General features: G+C 41.1%; 1 protein-coding gene across 1 annotated transcript; it reads left to right on the top strand.

Annotated features, from left to right (window-relative positions):
* Positions 1–14,343: 14,343 nt before the first annotated feature.
* On the top strand, positions 14,344–16,360 carry LOC135598270 (probable xyloglucan galactosyltransferase GT17). The gene has a single exon (XM_065091803.1). It carries the CDS (start codon positions 14,580–14,582, stop codon positions 16,041–16,043), a length of 1,464 nt encoding a protein of 487 aa, XP_064947875.1. The 5' UTR covers positions 14,344–14,579; the 3' UTR covers positions 16,044–16,360.
* The last annotated feature ends 3,865 nt before the right edge of the window (positions 16,361–20,225 follow it).

A 20,225-nucleotide genomic window follows, 5' to 3' on the forward strand; every position in this document is an offset into this window, starting at 1 on the left:
CGATAAAATCTTTTTTTTTAATTTAAGATTTTATTTTTCTGTTCTTCCATTACGCATATGATGCTCTATCCAAGTTTTCCAACAAAAAGTACCAAGAGTTCAATGTTATTTAGGTGTGTAAGAACTTTTAAAAGTAGAAAGCCTGGAAAAAAATAGGTGGAGGGGGAAGCCAAGTCCCACCTCTAGTGCATCTGTGCATATATGAAATAGGTGATGCGACTCATAGGGTCAGTCACCTAATCAAGTACCAATTAGCTCAAACTCGATCATGATGTGGTAGACCTCCTATATGGTATATAGGTCAGAGGCCAACTCGATCGAGTCCAAGTCATAAAGACTGTCATAGGTGGCGAAGCCCTACCACTAGATGACTTTTGAGGGGGCAACATCCATCGGAGTGACTAACTCAACTCCCTCTGAGGAAGATAGTTCTACTATTGACACCAAAGGTGGTGATAGGATTAGCGACCTATATGAATCTAGAAAGTTGCTACAGGAGGAAGAAGACATTAACATCTTAGACCTTGGGAGTCAGAAGCAGAATGCAATGTCCTAGAAGCTCTAAAACGTAAGTAATTATGGGGAGCAAAGGTTGACTAGCCCACTATTTATAGGGGTTAAGGGCGACACTTCTTCAGCTTTTATTTAAATCCCAAACGCCTTGAAGGGAGGAGGCGACGTGGCACTATTCGAACTGCGAAGGGACACATGGCATGATATGAACAATCAGAGGGTCATTCATATCATCATTATGATCTCATTGAATCTGCCACAATCTACACAATCACCATGTGGAGGCCTTAGATCTTACTATGTCAACCTTTTTGGACTTATTGGTCTGCTTTCCCTTAATACAGTCCACACAAGTCTTAAAATTAGTAAAATCAAGAGTAAGATCTAAGGCCTTTCATAATGACATCAAGTTGCTCACTGCACACATTCACTGCGCACTAATCTTTCTCTTCCTCCTTTTGCCCTTTCTCTCTCTGTTTCTTTAATTTCTTTGATTTGGGCTCAAACGGCCCAATTTGTCCAAGCCCACGTATGGGCTGGACCCAACAATTCTCCCCCTCCAGCTCATATGGTGGGCTGTACTAAGCCCACTCTTCGCCTACATGCTTCAAGCTTCTCCTTAGGCAAAGATTTTGTCAACATATCTGATCCATTCTCATTAGTATGCACTTTTTCCAACTGTAATTTTTTCATCTCAAGCACATTACAAATCCAGTGATATCTCATATCAATATGCTTGGATCTAAAATGGTATGTTGAATTCTTTGAGAGGTGAATGGCACTCTGACTGTCATAGTAAACAATATATCCTTCCTGTTTCAAGCCCAATTCCTGTAGAAACTTTTTCATCCATAAAGCTTCCTTGCAGGCTTCAGTAATTGCTATGTATTCTGCTTCTGTGGTTGATAGAGCAACACACTTCTGTAACTTAGACTGCCAACAGACTGCTCCTCCTGCAAATGTCATCAAGAATCCCGAAGTGGACTTCTTGGAATCAGTATCACCTGCCATGTCTGCATCCGTATAACCTTCTAACACAGGTTCATTACTGCCAAAACATAAACATGGAAGTACCTCTTAAATATCTTAATATCCATTTCACTGTTGCCCAATGTTCCTTTCTAAGATTAGAGAGAAATCGGCTGACAACTCCAACTGCATGAGCTATATCTGGCCTAGTACAAACCATAGCATACATCAAACTGCCTACTGCAGATGAGTAAGGCACTCTGGACATTTCTTCTTTTTCTTTCTCACTTGTAGGACATTGTTTCGAACTAAGCTTGAAATGGCCTGCAAGTGGAGAACAAACTGCTTTGGCTTTACTCATGTTGAATTTTTCAAGAACCTTTTCAATGTAAGTCTCCTAAGATAGCCAAATCTTCTTTTTCTTCCTATCACGAAGAATCTTCGTGCCAAGTATTTGTTTCATCGATCCCAAGTCTTTTATGGCAAAAGACTTACTCATCTCTCTTTTAAGCTTTCCAATTTTTCTAACATCATGACAAACAATCAGTATATCATCAACATATAGCAGTAAAATAATAAAATCATCTGAAAATTTCTTCATAAACACACAATGATCAGATGTGGTTCTATCATACCCTTGGCTTATCATAAAGGAATCAAACTTCTTATACCACTGTCTAGGTGCCTATTTGAGTCCATATAAGCTTTTCCTAAGCTTACACACCATATTTTCTTTTCCCTTGACTTTGAAACCTTCTGGTTGCTCCATGTAAATTTCTTCTTCTAAGTCACCATAAAGAAATATTGTTTTTACATCAAGTTGCTCAACTTCTAAATTCAAGCGGGCAGCTAAACCAAGAACAACTCGGATAGAGGACATTTTCACAACCGGAGAAAATATTTCTTCAAAGTCAATACCTTTCTTCTGACTGAATCCTTTCACAACTAGTCATGTCTTGTATCTTTGTTGTGAGCTATTATTTTCAGTCTTCAATTTGTAAACCCACTTATTCTTGAGAGCTTTCTTCTCTTCAGGCAATTTTACCAAGTCATAGGTGTGGTTCTCAAACAAGGATCTCATTTCTTCTTGCATGGCTTTAACTCACTCATTCTTATTCTCATGTAGAATAGCTTCTTAGTAAGTTTCTGGCTCTCCCCCGTCAGTAAGCATAACATACTCATATGGAGGATATTTGGTAGATGGTTATCGCTCTCTAGTGGATCTTCTCAATGGAACCTCAACTGGTGGTGGAGGTGTCTATTCAGTTGGTTCAGCATCATCAACTGTAGGTGTATCATCACTGGTATTCTCACTACTATCTTCTTGTTCATCTCCCCCATGATCATCATGAACTACAGATGAAGGAATTTGACCCAAACTCCAAGGAATATAAACAGAGGTTTCTAGCTTCTCAATATTATCACTATCATCAAACAATTGGTCCTCAAGAAACACAACATCTCTGCTTCTAATAATCTTCTTGTTCACTGGATCCCATAATCTGTACCCAAACTCTTCATGACCATATCCCAAGAAGATACATGCTTTTGCTTTACTATCAAGCTTGGACCTCTCATCTTTGGGAATATGAACAAATGCTTTACACCCAAAGACTCTTAAGTGATTATAAGATATATCTTTTCCTCTCCATACTCTCTCTGGAACATCACCTTTCAGAGGAACTGATGGAGAAAGATTTATCAAATCAACTGTAGTTCTCATAGCCTCCCCCCAAAATGACTTTGGTAACTTGGCGTGGGAAAGCATACACCTAATCCTTTCTTCAATGGTTCTATTCATCCTTTCTACCACACCGTTTTGTTGAGGAATTTTAGGAACTGTTTTCTCAAGCCTGATACCATGGAACCTGCAATAATTCTCAAAAGGACCCCTGTACTCGCCACCATTATCTGATCGAATACACTTTAGTTTTCTGTCAGTTTCTCTTTCAACACTGACATGAAACTCCTTGAAAGCATCGAGTACCTGGTCTTTAGATTTCAAAGCAAAAGCCCACATTTTTCTAGAATGATCATAAATAAAAGTAACAAATAAAGAGCACCTCCAAGAGTTCTAGTTTGCATAGTACAAACATCAGTATGAACTAAATCAATAACATCTGATCTTCTAAATGATGGATATGTATGAAATGCAACTCTATGTGTTTTTCCAGTAAAGCAATAATCACAAGATTTAAGAGATGTACCTTGCAACTCTAGTAAGAACTGCTTTCTAGCAAGAGTTTGAAGTCTCTTCTCGCTGATATGTCCAAGCCTCTTATGCCAAAGATCTATACTTTTACCTTTTTGAATTGCATTAATCTCTCCTTTATGTAGTTTAGCTTCCATGACATAAAAAGAGTTAATCTTCTTTCCTTTTGCCACAATTAGAGAACCTTTAGTGAGTTTCCATTTACTTTCACCAAAATAGTGTGCAAAACTCTCATCATCAAGTCTACCTATAGATATCAAGTTAAGACGAATATTTGGAACATGCCTTACATCTTTGAGTATCAATTTTCTCTCAATACTGGTCTCTAAGCAAATATCTCCAATACCCACAATCTTAGATGTACCACTGTTTCCCATTCTAACATTACCAAAATCACCAGCAGTGTAAGATATAAAGAAATCACCATGAGAAGTAACATAAAATTAAGCACCAGAGTCAATTACCCAATTACTGTCCTAAGCTACAAGACTAACACAACCTTCATCACAGACAATAATGATATTACCTTCAGCAACAACTGTATTAGTCTCTTTCTCATTTTTCTTCATTTCATTCTGTTCTCGCTTCCAAAACCTACACTCTTTCTTCATGTGACCTGGCCTGTTACAATGAAAACATTTGATATCTCTTCTAGACTTAGATCTTCCTCTATAACCATGTGGATTTCTACTATGACTTCTTCCACGTCTTTCTTGTTTTTCAGTAACAAATGTACCAGAAGAAGATTCACCATGTTCTTTCCTTTTGGCATCTTCATTTAGCAAACTGTCTTTAACCATATCTATAGTTAGAGTTCCCTCTGGCGTGGAGTTGCAAATAGTCACCACATACGTTTCCTAACTTTCTGGTAAAGAGCTGAGAAGTAATAATCCTTGCATCTTATCATCTATATTCATTTTCATAGCAACCAACTTGTTTGCAAGACTCTGAAATAGGCTTATGTGCTCAACAATGTTACCACCATCTTTATACTTCAAATTTACAAGCCTTCTGAGGAGAGAAATTCTATTTCCTACTATCTTTTTCACAAAGAGATTTTCTAACTTTTGCCAAACAACATCAGCTCTGGTTTCATCTAAAATATGCTCATGCAAGTTTATATTCATCCATCTTCTAATATAGGTAATAGATTTTCTATGTTGAACTTTCCATTCTTCATCGTCCATAGTAGAAGGTTTATCTTTAACCTTGATAGGCTTATACAAATCTTTGCAATATAGCAAATCTTCCATCAGACGCCTCCAAGTGGAATAATTTGATGAGTTCAATTTAATCATACCATCTGACTGCTCCATTTCAATCACACAAGAAAAACTAGCACCAAACAACCTATTGCTCTAATACCACTTGTTGGGAAAAAAACCTATTAAAGCGAAATATTCTTTTCCCTCTTTGTATATCAAAATGGGTTCCTCATTAAAATACCAACTTGATATCTAAATAAAAATATCAACCAGCACAACATAAACAATAGAGCAAATAATCAATCATACAATGAGACCAAATCTTTTAACGTGAAAAACCCTATGGGAAAAACCACGGGACCGTAGTCCACCTCAAACTTTCATTATCAATAATAATGATAACAGGTTTACAGTAGGTCTTCTCTAGAATAACTAGAGGATCAGAATAACATAAGAACATAGATCTTGCATCTAGCATATCGATGGATCTCCTCAATAGAGAATTCTAGATCTCATAGAGTGGATATCGTAGGAAAGTACCTTAGAGAGAGTAAACTGTAGATCAACACCGTTAGGATTATAAAGTTTACTATAAAGATTCTCCATATAAAATTTGAGCCGAAACTGACAACGTTTGGCCACCGATCATCAAACAGAAAACTCAAAAACCTAATCTTTCTCTCATTCTTTCTCTCTCCTCTTTTCTCTGCACTCCACCGCACGCAGCACGCACACTTCACACACGCACGCTGCACACATTCACTACGCACTAATCTTTCTCTTCCTCCTTTTTGTCCTTTCTTTCTCTATTTCTTTAATTTGACTCAATTTGTCCAAGCCCACATATGGGCTGGACCCAACACAACCATCCCTCACCATATAATTTACATCGCATCACAACGTTATGCCATCTTGGACTTGAGACGGACCAAAGATAGTTATACTCGAAATTGGCGCACCATGTTCCCATAAGCAACATACAATCCGAAAGTAATGGCTCTAGGAACCTACTATAAAAAGAGTTCTATAGGTTCTATAGGAGCATTATTAAGAGTGCCTCGATATAGTTTTATAGAGTTCAAATTGAGTGAACGAGGCTGAAGCTAACTTGAAGAAAGGATTAAGCTTGATCTAATTCAGCTTCCACCTCTCACAATCAAAATCTGACTTAATAATTACTTTTAAGGATAAATGTCCGAAGTATGAGGAAGAAACGAAGAGACGTGGAAGAGAAAAAGCATGAACCTAACCGATGATGAGGAGAAAAAGTAAGAACCATGGAGAAGTGGGAAGATAGGAGGAAAGGAGATAACAAAGGCCACGAGATTCGATGGACCAATTGCTTGAATTAATTCACCTTGTGGACGGTTCACAGGGAAAAAAAAAAAAAAAGAGCTATTGAGGATGTTATATAGGGAGGTATTTTGGAGATTAAGAAAAAAGAAGGGTATTATTAGGAAAAATATAAAATGAGGGGTTTTCCAGGAAATCTTTTACCCTAAATAAATTTATATATTATGAAATGTTCAAAGAAAAAATAGTTAGTATGAGTAACGGACAGTATGATATATTTAGAAAATAAAAGAAACTATTAACCAAATATTGGTCTATAATCTATAAACTTGAGCTCATGGGTTGTATTGATATCTAACAACCATGAGATGAATTATTATTTCTGCGACGATCTCTCGTGATTTAGTTAGATTTTGAAGAATGCGGAAATTCCTTCATGAGGAAAATATGGAACATGTGATTTGCACAGTCTCCCATACGAGTAAATAATTTTTAGTTGACTTAATATATAATATGTCAATCTATGACATATGCATCTAATTTTGAGCTTTGAAATCGTGCCATGTCATGTTGGAAGCCGTCCAACAAAAATTATCTTATATCAATGTGTTTTGTGTCTTTTCTTTGTAGGATGCAAACAAAGCTAATATTAATGTAATACTGTCTAACAACTATCAATTTGTTAGAAGTCGATCTAATAGATAATTGGTCTTCATGATTGATATTATGCAAAGTGAGTCACTGTCGCCTTTCTCTCTACCTCTACTTATGACTTTCGCTCGTAAATCATTCTTTGCATCGATCATCCAAGATTGGTATCGATTGATATCTTGAGCACCATTTTACGGGGGCATAACAGAAGATAAGATTTTCTTAATTATAAAAAAATATTTTTATTCTGTTGAAGAAAATCCTATATTTTGATGAGAAAAATTCTTCTTTCTAATCTATAAATAGGAGAGGGACATGTTAATATATTTAAGCTTTTTCACTTCTTCAAGCTTCTTCAATAATTATTCTTATTTTTTATTATTTTCATCATAATATACCTGCTACCCCAATTAATTATTTGATTGCATGGCTGAACCTTTTGAATGGTAGGTGGACTACCGAGTGTCAATATGTCCTTTGCTATAACTCACTCACGTAAGAATAAATCAAATCTTTCATGTATAAACATATCTCTCTCTCTCCTCTCTCTTTTTCTATTGTGATCCTAATTTTTTTTTTTGTAAGAGGTAAGATGAGTACATGAGTACTACCTGTAGGACAGTAGCCATAATGAAAGGATGGTATCAAAAGCTATAAATACAAATAGACCAGAGGTAGATAGTTCATAGCCGATATATATTATAGAAGTCAAAGTAGATAGGAAGACCCTCTCAAGTGGCTGTCCACTAACAATATATGATTGGTAGTCTAATCTAATGAAAGCACCGGCGGTAGTTGTCGATCTTGCCACCTCTAAAATAATTGACAAGTAGTATGAGAATGGCTCCATGTGTAAGGAAATCAGCAGACTTATTGGCTTCACAAGAGGAGGAGAAATGTACTTATTGGAAATAAGTGTAGAGACTTATAATTTTAATGACTATGATCTAACACAATACGTCTACAATGCCTCTACTTAGATCCTAATCTCATTGAAATAGTGCTGATCGACCTTCATTGACCATACCTACACAGAGAAAATTTTAATTTAGAATATCATATTGTGACCAAAACAATCGTACCCCTTGTCATAGGCGAGTCTTAGTTAAGCATGATTCCAAGAATGATTTTGTTAGTACCAATTTTCAACTCCGCGTCATGAGTTCTACCTCACCGGATATGTTTTCCGAAAAGAAATTTTTAATCTTTGAGATGTTTTCTCCTAATCTAATGCATAGGGTCTTTTATTTTTATTTTTATTTTTTTTATAGAGTGTAATTAACCAACATGATTTATATTAAGGTATGCTTCGATGGAATTATGCTAATGCTTAAATTAAAATTTATTTGATATGAAAAAAAATTATTTTGCGTCTCGATCGCAAGGGTGCATCATGAAAACATATGTCATAGCAAAAAGATATATAACTGTGGTTTTTATTGAAGAGACCAGTTTCCTATGATTTTGACTGAATAAAGCCAATAAAAAAAAAGATTTGATATAGCATACTTAATTCGAAGAATATTACGATTCAAATTTAATATTATGCTAACAAATATTACAAGCTTATTTTGACAAATTTGGCTGACTAGAATGCATATGCCCGACTTTGATTAATATGCAATATTGAGGTTTAATCCTCATATGCCACAATCTTGATTCCAAACTGATGATAGACAGCAGAGCGAGACATGCAATGTGGTAAGCGTGACTATGAAATGATATTATCATAGTTTTAATTGTAAATAATATGATCATCTACGTTGTACAAGAACAATAGTCATCCTTCGATTTCGATGACAATCGGATGTATGAGTAAACAACTTGTCTCGATTTGGCCTATTCAGCATAACCCTATGAATCTCATTTTAAAACAAGATATAAAATATACACTAGCATAAACGACATCCGAGTTTTGTGACGCATCAAGTTATTATTAGAGTGGGCAAAGAAGTGCAACAATTGAATGTTTGGGTGTGTCGAATGCATCAGAATTACAATATCTTCTAGCTCTAAAATATGTTAATGAACAGACAGTTTATCAATTGAGAGAGAGAGAGAGAGAGAGAGAGAGAGAGATGGCCAGCAATTTAGGACAGACTTGGGTTGTCTTTTGTTCAAGTCAATGATCATAATTTTGTATTTGTTTCTAGAAAAGAATCTGTCATTGGTCTTCAGGCATATTCTCCTCGAGTAGAAGATTAATCACTGTGTGAATCAATTATCTTATTTTACTTGATGAGGAGGAGGTGTTTTCTGGGCATGTAGTATACCACTGTATACTACATGCCCAGAAAACATTAATTGGGGTAGGTCTTTTCTGGACAAACACTATATTACTTCAATTATTACTAGTAATAATAATAATCATAATTAGTCAGTGTTTACTAAAATAAAAAGAAGAAGAAGAAGAAGAAGAAGTTTCGGATCCAAGCTGTTCTGTCATGGCTGGATTCTTTGTCTTTTGTTCCAAATAATATAAACAAAAGAATCTTATCCTGTTATATTTGTTTGCTGTATAACAACACATTCTACAGCTTCTATTTCAGATGAGTAGCCAATTACTTGCTTTCTTATTATATTTATATATATATATATATATATATATATATATATATATATATATATATATATATATATATTATGGTGACAAACTTGATATTAAATGACTCTCATAAGACTTCATGACATGATCTCAAAGAAACTCCTTCCTCAACATCATCGCACATGGTCATCATGGTCTCGAATCCTTGTCAATATTTCTTATGAAAAATAAATGATAAAGGGTGGAAGAGACAAGCGGTCAGAATTATATATTTTGATAGATGGTGACATAAAAAATGATCCAAAATTGTGCTATGTTAGATGTGGATGGTTACATGTAATCACCTTATATCATATACAACTGAAGGCAAGGTTAAATGCATCACAAGGTTGAGAGCAGTTCTATTTGAAGAGATCACTCAATAATATGCTCCTAATTCAGACTAAAAGGGATGACTCCCCCCATTCATGCTCAAAAGTCTTTGAATGATCTTCTGAGATGAGTCCTATTAAGTAGTTCTTGGAACTATTGAAAGAAAAATGTAACAAATGGAAAGTGGCAAACCAGTGGCACTTTCATCATCGTCAAATATGGAAGGCACTGTCTGTTGAGAAGTAACGATCATGAATGAGGACATCCTCAATCCAAGGAATGTAAGATAGATAGCACTTGGTTATGCAATTATTGCAGTTGTCTTGCCTTTTGTGACCTCTGCAAACTTGTACTTGAGTTGTTGTAATCAAGCTCGGGGAATCTGAACTTGGTTTCTGAACATTTAGCTCATATGAAGTCTCTCCGGTTAGCTTGCAACCCATGAGAAAGAGAGGAGAAAAGGCAGTCCCAATAGCTGGTGTTGGCTTAGCTCAGCTGGAGCCCTACAAGTTATAATAAAGCCAATAAGGAGAGAGAGAGAGAGACATTGCAAGGCTTCTGAAATGGAGATCGCCATCAACCATTGCTTCAGCAGTAGCTACGTGCCGAGTGCTGCTTTCTACTACATGTTTTGCGAGTTGAACCTGCTGCACACTGAATGCAGTGGTGTAACTTCGTGTCGCGTAATCATTGTCTTCCTCCACTTGTTCTGATAAGAACAATGATGGGAGAAGGAAGAGAGAGAGAGAGTAAATGTCGTCGTTGTTCACTGTTGCCCACCACATGTTCTGAAAAGATCAATCGATGATGGAAGAGAGGAAGAGAGAGGAGTGGATGTGGTCAGTGTTCTGCATGCCACAACATTGTCATATATGAAACCTGTGTTGGGGTGGGCAGCTTTATTTATCTTCTTAATTGAAAATAGATTGCTCAATGGTAAATTACTTAAAAGAATAAAAACTTTATATTAGAAAATATTTTTCAAAAAAAATTAATGGCTAGTTGCTTTATAGATGTCTCATGCACCTCAAGTTTTAGCATATAAGTTTATAAATACTTTTACGTTCTTCTAGAGCTTTCTAGACTATTAAAAATATACATCATCTCTTATGGAATCATGTCATAATATATTAAAAAGATGTTGGGTTTGAATTGTAGTTAATTTAAGAGAGAATATTCTTCGTTATATTTTATTATTCTTTCCCAAAAGAGATTGAATTTTTTGAACCAAATAAGTCTTATGATCGCTATTTTTGAATTTTCATTTATTTCATTAACTTTTTTTTTGACTTATTAATAGAAAAATAAAAGAAAAGGAAAAATAATTCCTTTACCGAGAGAGATCTTATTGTTTTATTGATCCCCGGTTCTATCTGCAAGCACACAGCATGGCCGGAAAAGTCCCTACTTCAGTCAACTTCCATTGGATTCAATAAGTTGGGGTAGGTGATGCTGGAAGTGTGATGTATCAAAGGACCAGCCAACAGATGCGATTGCGAATACCTCTAAACATGGTTTCTCGTTAACGCAGATTTAACATATGTGATGAGAGTAATAATTGCGATAAGACTCGCGTGACATCAGCTACCCCGAATGACACCTCCCGCCTCTGTTGACCTGATGAGGCACCCGGTCAAAACGGACCGAAACGCCTACCAATGCGCATTAACACCCTGCTCAGGCTCGATCCCTCACGCCATGCCAATGGCAATGTCAGACGCTACCAGAGGTACGATCCTGCTCCCTGCGGGCAGGCACATCGTGCAATGGTAATTCTCACTATAAAAACCCTCGCGCGTCGAGAAAAAAGAGGGGAGAAAACTTGGCCGAAAAAGAGCGAATCTCCCATGACCACTCACTAACTTGATCGTCGGAGGGGTCGGGCCGAGCTCTCCGACCCGACCTTTGTGCAGGTGCAAAGCCGAAGGTCCCCATCGAATGCGCAGGCGAGAAGTTCTTGCCCGGAGGGAATAGCGACCTCATCCCAATCGGAACACCGTGATCGGCCACCTCAGCAGTCGGAAGGAACGTCCTAGGGAGATCCGTGTCATCCGGATCCGAACCAAGCTGCGTCGGTCCCGAGGCCACAGGTTGTTTACACTAACAATCTGTTGATTTCTTTAGCATGCAATCAAACAATTACAATCCTCTCTAAAGAAAATATAATGACAGCATTCAGTTTGGGATTATGATGGATTAACGACTGTAAAAATAGAGGTTTAGATGCATCATACAAAGAAAACTTTCTGATTCCATTTCTAATGTTGATGCTGTCATGGCCACCCACCTTGTGTTAGAAACTGTGGCTGCCGTATGTGAAGCTGAAGATGATGAACAGTATTGGATAGAGAAAGCTGTAGTATATATGTGAAGCCGAAAACATCACTAGGATAGTTGTTGGGAGTAGCTAATGACCGGTAGCTTGAAGGAACCCATGAAAACTGACATTTGGGAAAGAGGATGATGGTATAGACTGGATTGTGATGGGTAGGGACACTATGAATCAAATGATGGACTTGGATTCTTAATCGGGATCTCTAATGCCATATGGTGGAGTTGGGTTCTTAATAAGGAACTCCGATTGCAGGTGGAAAATAATGCATCCAGTGTGCTTGAGATGTGCTAAACAATTGCGAGCCCCATCAAGCCGTTCTACAATATTATTCTTACAAGTATCATCTGTGACGCTAACAAAGAGGTCAATCGCAATGCTACTAGTGCTATAGATCCACCTTTTTTGTGGCAGAGAGTGATGCCGACTCCTCCTCGTAATTTTGTATCCTTCGATGCAGAGGGTGTTTTTTATGTATCTTTTCTTTGAATAACAAAACTATCCAATTGATTTAACGTTGACAGTACAAGTTGTTAGTGTAAACAACTTTAAGTCGTGGCCTCGGGGCGACGCGGTTGATTCGAGTCCGAATGATGGGGGATCTTCTTGGGATGACCCTTGAGACTGCAGAAGGCCGACTGCGGTGGTCCGATCACGAAGGGGTCACCGTTTCCTCCGGGAGGGGGCTCCTCGCTTGGGCGTTTGGTGGGAGGCCTCCGTCTTCGCACCTGCACACAGGTCGGGTCGGGAGAGCTCAGCCCGACCCCTCCGACGATCAAGTTAGTAAATAGTCGCAGAGGGTTTTTTTTAATCTTTCTCCCTTTCTTTCCTTCCCGTTTAGAACACGAGGGTATTTATAGGGAAGCTTATTGTTTCCTGATGTGCCCGCTTGCAAGGAGTAAGATCGTACTCCTGGTAACGTATGACAGCGGTGTTGGCGTAGCGTGAAGGACCGAGCCTGAGCAGGATGTTAATGTGTCTCGGTCGGTGTTCCAATCTGTTTGACCAGGTGGTATCAGGTCAATCGAGGTATCATCTGAGGCAGCTGACGTCAACCCGAGTCTTATCGTCGTTATGACTGCAAGGAACGATCTGAAGCTGAAACTGGCATTAAGAATAGCCACTGAAGAAGTGTTGGATGGATGGTTGACCATTTTATGCCGGATGTGATGAATACAAGAAGGTCATAATACCGACAAGAAGCCACATTGCTTCGGGAGAGAGGAACGGAGTGAATAGCCAGCCAGCCACCGAGCAGGACACGAGAGAGAAACCTTATCCGGGATAAGATGCTTACTTCAACGGAGGACATGGGTTCTGCACTACACATATGGTGGGTCATGGAAACAGGAGCTCGGAATGTGCAAGGAATGACAAATGGTGCAATGCATCTTTCCGCTTGATTTAACTGTCGTTCCATCACAAGGAACGAGGAGTGATTAATCTTTGGCTTTGTTTCAAGCAAAGATTAATCATGATGAGGATAGTAATTATGATAAGACTCGGCTGACGTCAGCACCTGGTCAATGCAGATCGGAACGTCGATCGAGGCGCATTAACATCCTGCCAAAGCTCAATTCTTCACGTCACACCAACACAAAGTCAGACGCTACCAGCCTGCCCCCTGCAAGCGGGCAGCTCAGGAAGCAGTATGCTTCCCTATAAATACCCTCTCGTTCATTAGAAAAGGGAGGAGGAGACACACAAACACCCTTCTTCATCTGAAACCCCCTCCACATCCGCTAACTTGATCGTCGGAGGGGTCGGGCCAAGAGCCTCGGCTCGACCTTTGTGCAGGTACGAAGTCGAAGATCCCCTCTGGACGCGTAGGCGAGGAGTTCCTGCCCGGAGGAGACGGCTACACCGTCCTGATCGGATACCGCACCCGATCGCCTCAGCGGGCTCGAGGAACGCCCCAGGGAGATCCCCGTCGTTTGGACCCGAACCGAGCCGCGTCGGCCCCGAGGCCACGGCTCAAAATTGTTTCCCACAACAAATCACTCCTTCTTAAGTAAGTGATTAATCTATAAATTTCTTCCTTGAGTGTCCAGAAAGGTTAGGTTTTATCTGGTGAACAGTAAGAGGAAGGAAGTCAAAGAACACCAAATAAAATTAATGCCCTACTTCCTCGAGGCTATCCAATTAATAATGCACACAGCTTAACCACCCACTCTTGTCTCGAGAACAAAGCCTCACTTGCTTTGGAGAGACAAGATCCAGAAAAGCTTCTCTCACCTAAATGCGCAGTGTCATTATACAACTGTAGCACCAAGTCATATACTAACTAGTTTATGAACGTATGGGTCAAAACCCTTTTGCTTTCGCCCACCCTCTACTCCACTATAAGAAAGAAACCAAAGTTGGCCTGTGCTGTCCCCCGTCGCAAAGTCTAAGCACACATCGCTCGTCGCCTCCGCTGCTCCTCGTCTCCTCTCTCGACCGTTCTCCAATTGAACGCAAAAAAGGAGCTTCCGTTTGTGCCTCTTAATGTCTTCCATGGCCAAAGACAAGGAGAAATCCTTCTTGCTTTTCTCTTCCTCTTTCTCTTATAGGGAGGTCAAGCCTTCTTCTCTCCTCCGTCGCTTCCGCTTCGTCGTCTTTGTCGTCCTCTGCTACGTCCTGTGGCTTCGCCTCTTGTTCTTCACCTTCCCACCAGAGTCCTCCTCTTCCTCCGAGCGCTCCGTCGCAGGCGGCCACCGCCACTGCCGGCTCAGCCGCTCGCTGGACGCTTGCCACCCCGACATTGCGCCCTTTTACATACACAGCATCCATCCCCGGTTCAACGCCGCCCTCATGCAGCGCTGCCTCGCCCGCCCCGCTTCCTGCGACGTGTGCCCCCACGTCGGCCATCGCGGACTTGGCCGGCCCCTCCTCCGCCTCCCTCTCCGCGCCGACGATGTGGTGGGCACGTCGTGGTACGCCACCCACCCGCTGGCCGCCGAGATGCTGTTCCACCATCGCGCCGAGCGGCACCCCTGCCGCACCACTGACCCCGAGGCGGCGCTCCTGTTCTACGTCCCGTTCTACGCCGGCCTCCATGCCGCCGCCAACTTCCGGCAGAAGAATCACACCCGCGGCGACGCCCTCGCGGTCGACCTCGCCGCACACCTCTCCTCCCTCCCATCCTTCCGCCGCCACGGCGGCCGCGACCACTTCCTCACCCTCGGCCACGCCTCCTGGAACTTCATGCGCTCCCCGGCCTACCCGGACCTCGGCACCAACCGCCTCCTCCTCCTGCCGGAGGTCGCCAACATGACGGTCCTCACGGTGGAGCGCCACCCATGGGAGGGCCACAACCAGTTCGGCATCCCGTACCCCTCCTACTTCCACCCGCGCACCGCGGCGGAGGTGGCGGAGTGGCAGGCAGAGCTCCGTCGGTTCAGGCGGACGCACCTGTCGGCGTTCGTCGGCGGCCTGCGATCCGACGAGGACAAGGGCTCGATTCGGTCCACCATCATGAACCAGTGCTGGAAATCGAGCCGGTGCATCCCGGTCGATTGCGAAGCGGCTCGGCACGAGTGTGGCGACCCCGACCGAGTCCTCGACGTGATGCGCCGGGCCGAGTTCTGCCTGCAGCCGCCCGGCGAGTCGTTCACCCGGCGGTCCACCTTCGACGCGGTCCTCGCGGGGTGCATCCCGGTGTTCTTCTCAGAGCACGCGGCCTACACGCAGTACGAGTGGTATTTGCCAGGCCGACCTGAGAACTGGTCGGTTCTGCTCCAACGGGACCGATGGGACCGGGTGGAGGAAGAATTGGCCCGGATCCCGAGAGCCGAGGTGGAGAGGATGAGGGAGACGGTGATAGCGCTGATTCCGAGGATGACCTACGCCCACCCGGAGGCGAACCGAAGTGAGCTCGGGTTCCATGACGCCGTCGATGTTGCGCTGGTTGGCCTCACCAGACGGATTCGAGCCTCTCTCCGACGAGAGGGTGGTGTGAAAGCTACGTAAGTATAATGATTGATGGTGTCGATTCAACAGTCAAATGGTGGTGAATGCACGCTCATCAATGTGGACCGTTGGTTGCTGCTGATGGAGGGGCTCGGAGACTTACGAGGAATCAGGAAGAGTGCAAGTTGGGATGCCCGCTTTCGTTTTCCACCTACAATTGAAGATGGTGTTCCTTCTTAATATGAGAAAGAAAACCACTTGATCGATTGCTTGTACACAACGAAACAAGAATTGTTTTCTCAGATCGAAGGAGATGACTTGTTCTACAAGAAAAATATCATGAATTGCTGGGTATGATAAAAGGAGGTTGAGCTGTTTCTCTTTGAAGACATTGCTATCAATCACGAGAAGAGCGCAGGAATCCAACACGAATCATGTTTGTTTATCTTGTATCAGCTACCCACATCTTGCAATGCTAAGTCTGAGAGCACACAAAGAAGCAGCTACCCACATCTTGCAATGCTGTCATTATTGCAAGTGAGAGCACACAAAGAAGCAGCTACCCACATCTTGCAATGCCAAGTCATTATTGCAAGTGAGAGCACACAAAGAAGCAGCAACCCACATCTTGCAATGCTAAGTCAATCACATAGTGTTTATTGCAAATGAGAGCACACAAAGAAGCAGCTACCCACATCTTGCAATGCTAAGTCAATCACATAGTGTTTATTGCAAATGAGAGCACACAAAGAAGCAGCTACCCATATCTTGCAATGCTAAGTCAATCACATAGTGTTTATTGCAAATGAGAGCACACAAAGAAGCAGCTACCCATATCTTGCAATGCTAAGTCAATCACATAGTGTTTATTGCAAATGAGAGCACACAAAGAAGCAGCTACCCATATCTTGCAATGCTAAGTCAATCACATAGTGTTTATTGCAAATGAGAGCATACAAGGAAGGTTTATGAGCTATTGAAGCAACTAAATAAAGTACATAAAGTAATGTGGACAAAGTTGGTAACACAATTGGTGCCTTAAATTGTCAGATAGAAGCAAGACAAACATTTTAATTGCAGAATACTTGAGGCATCTAAAGTATCTTTTTAAGCAAAATGTGAGAAAATAGTGTGATTGAAGTGAAAAAATAAGCATGCCTAGATCTATAGGTCACTTCAAGTAGACAAACTCAAAGCTTTCGTTGATAGGTCCTTAGTAAGTACAATAACCTCAAAAAGGTTTTTTTTTAAGTTATACTAATTAATTGGTGTTATAAAAATTAAGGTGTTGGAGACCAAATTAATTGGCCTACACCCTAGAAAAGTGGTATGATCATGGATCGTAGAGTTAAGTGTTTTATTAAAATAGTTGAAAATGATTTTGATGTTATGAAAGATCTCTTGGGAGGAGGAGACGTAGTTGACAAGTTGGATAGAGTTCGTCTAAATTTCTAAAGAGGGCAAGTTATGCTAAAGTGCTCGGTAAAATCCTTTAAGTAAAGTTAACGTTTCAACCATCAAGGTAGAGGAGGCCATACATGGAACTCCTTGCTCAAGCATAATCCTTCCTTCGATGATCTTGATAACAAAATCACCATCTACAAAATCAGAATAAGGGTCAAAAGATCTATTGTATTCGAGTCACAATGAAGAGGATACTCCCAGTGGTATAAGGTGGGGATGTAATACATCATTTCCCTCACGACACAACAAAGCTACATATCTAAATAGTGGTTGCAAAAGTGATAGTTATTACGGTTTAACAAAAGCTTCTAAAGATAATTTATAATGAATCTATGGATCCAAATACCCTTAAAGTGTCTAAGGTTAAAGCCCTCTCTTAGCCAAGAACTATTATTTGGATCATTGAAGAAAAGAAAAGAAAAGAAAAAAAAATAAACATGCGTTCTCTAACCAATCGGATTCAAAAAGGAGAAATAAACTTGTATTAAAAAAGAAAATACATAAAGAATTATTAAATAAGTGACAAATAGAGCAAAGCTTATGTTAACAGTGTAGAATTTTGTCAAACAAATAGCTATATGGAGGCAATTTCACAAAAAATTTTAGGTAAAGATTTTGATCTTTGGGGCCACCACAAGCTATCACATCGCCTTCCAACTACTCCAAGTTCTATCCTCATATTGTTTACTAGTCTTTACTTATAAAAATTACTTGTAATTAGAGAGCACTTAGGGGAAAGGGTCCAAACCCAAGCATCATCACCGAGAACATGCGACACATAGATGCTAAAAATACAGAATACAATGAGAGGGTGGAAAACCTCTTTGAGTTTTACCAAGTCTCATGATCTATCAGCAATAAGATTAGGAACAATATTCTCAATAATATTAATATTAAAGAATATAGGATAATAATTGATCGGATAGTTACAAATCCAAGGGTTAGTCCATGCTTTGATATGAGAGTCATTCCTAATGATTTTGTACAGCCCACCCTTAGGTGATTTAAAAGATTAAATAACCCTTACTTAGTGTGGGAGATCCTAATGAATATGCTTGGCGTTAAAAGTGACTTTGATTATTTTTATGTCATGAATGCCAAGACCACAACAATTTTAAGATTAGTGATTATGTCTCGACTAATGAGTTTATATTTATTATAATCAGTATTATCATTCTAAAAAATATTTATTATAGCTTTACCCATATTATTAATGATTTTTTTATAGGTCAAAGAATTCATGAGTATGTACAAGAATAAAATTGATAATAGAGTTGATAACTATAGCTTTACCAGCTTAGGAAAGAAGCTCTTTGTACTAACCTTTGATCTTTCTAAGGACCTTGTACACCATCCGACCTTGGTGGCGCTCTTGGATTCTAGTGTGAAAAATAAAAGTAGGAAGCTAAGGGATAGGTCAAGATCTCTCCTTGATACTAAATAGATTGTATATTCTATATTTCATGGGGGAGAACAATATCTGCGAAAATTCTATATTCTATACATATTTCATGTTAGAATATGTGGCCCTTTTTTATAATTGAATAAGATAGAATAGCTAATTGGGTTCCGTTGCGATATTTTAGCCAATAAAGACTAAGTCCACTATTGTTAAGGGTGGTTAGTGTGTTAGCGCGTCACACGTATAGACGCATCTCTCCGTTGAGGAATTCAGTTATTCTCCTCGACTCTCTCCCCCAAAACCCTCTCCCCAAATCCATCAATTTGTGTGATCCTGTGAAAGGATAGGAAGAGAGGAGAAAGGGTCTACGCTTCGCACTCCCTGCAGATTCCGCAGCGCGATCGGATTAAAGACGGAGCGCAGCAATCTTGGATCACGGTGCTGAGCAGATCAAACAAGATCTCTGAACGGATGGCATCAAAAGGTACGCATCGTATATTAGATCTATGTATTGAATTTCAAATCCTGGCATATAGGTTAATTCCGCATTATTGATTTAGCATAATTACAGATTTTTATGCTTACAATTGGTATCAGAGCCCGGTTTTTGAAATCATGCATTAGATCTGTAAATTAATTTACGATGCATGTTTACCTTTATCTTCCAAGAACTGCTAAGCAGTAATGGTCACCGTCGACCTCGCTGCAAATCTGCGATTACGCCGAGTAGCGTACGCATTACAGAACTCGTCCCATATGCGGATATTACAGAACTCGTCCCATATGCGGACATCACAGAACTCGTCCCATATGCGGACATCACAGAACTCCGTCCGTGCGACGGCATCACAGAACTCCGTCCGTGCGACGGCATCACAGAACTCCGTCCGGTCGCGACGGCATCACAGAACCCCGTCCGTGCGACGGCATCACAGAACCCCGGTCGCACACGGCATCACAGAACCTCGGTCGCACACGGCCAGAACCCCGGTCGCACACGGCCAGAACCCGTCCATGCGACGGTCGGCCGCACGCAGGCAGACAGCCCAGGTGGCGGCCATGCGTGAGTAGGCCGTGCACAAGCGGCGGCCGCGTGCTGGCAGCAGCCACCCGCGGGCAGGAACCGCCGCAGCGGCAGTGGCCGCGCATGAGCAGTATGCCCCGCGGCGGCAGCGCCGTGGCGGCAGTGGCCGTGCGCAGACTAGATCTATCGCTGGCAGCCGCGCACAGGCGGTCGCTGGCAGCCGCGTACAGGCGGCAGCCGCGTACAGGCGGCAGCCGCGCACAGGCGGCAACCCGCAGCCGCGTACAGGCGGCAGCCGCGCACAGGCGGCAACCCGCAGCCGCGCACAGGCTGCAACCCGCAGTCGCGTACA

This window comes from Musa acuminata, chromosome BXJ2-1, assembly GCF_036884655.1.
Source record: "Musa acuminata AAA Group cultivar baxijiao chromosome BXJ2-1, Cavendish_Baxijiao_AAA, whole genome shotgun sequence".
NCBI lineage: Eukaryota > Viridiplantae > Streptophyta > Magnoliopsida > Zingiberales > Musaceae > Musa > Musa acuminata.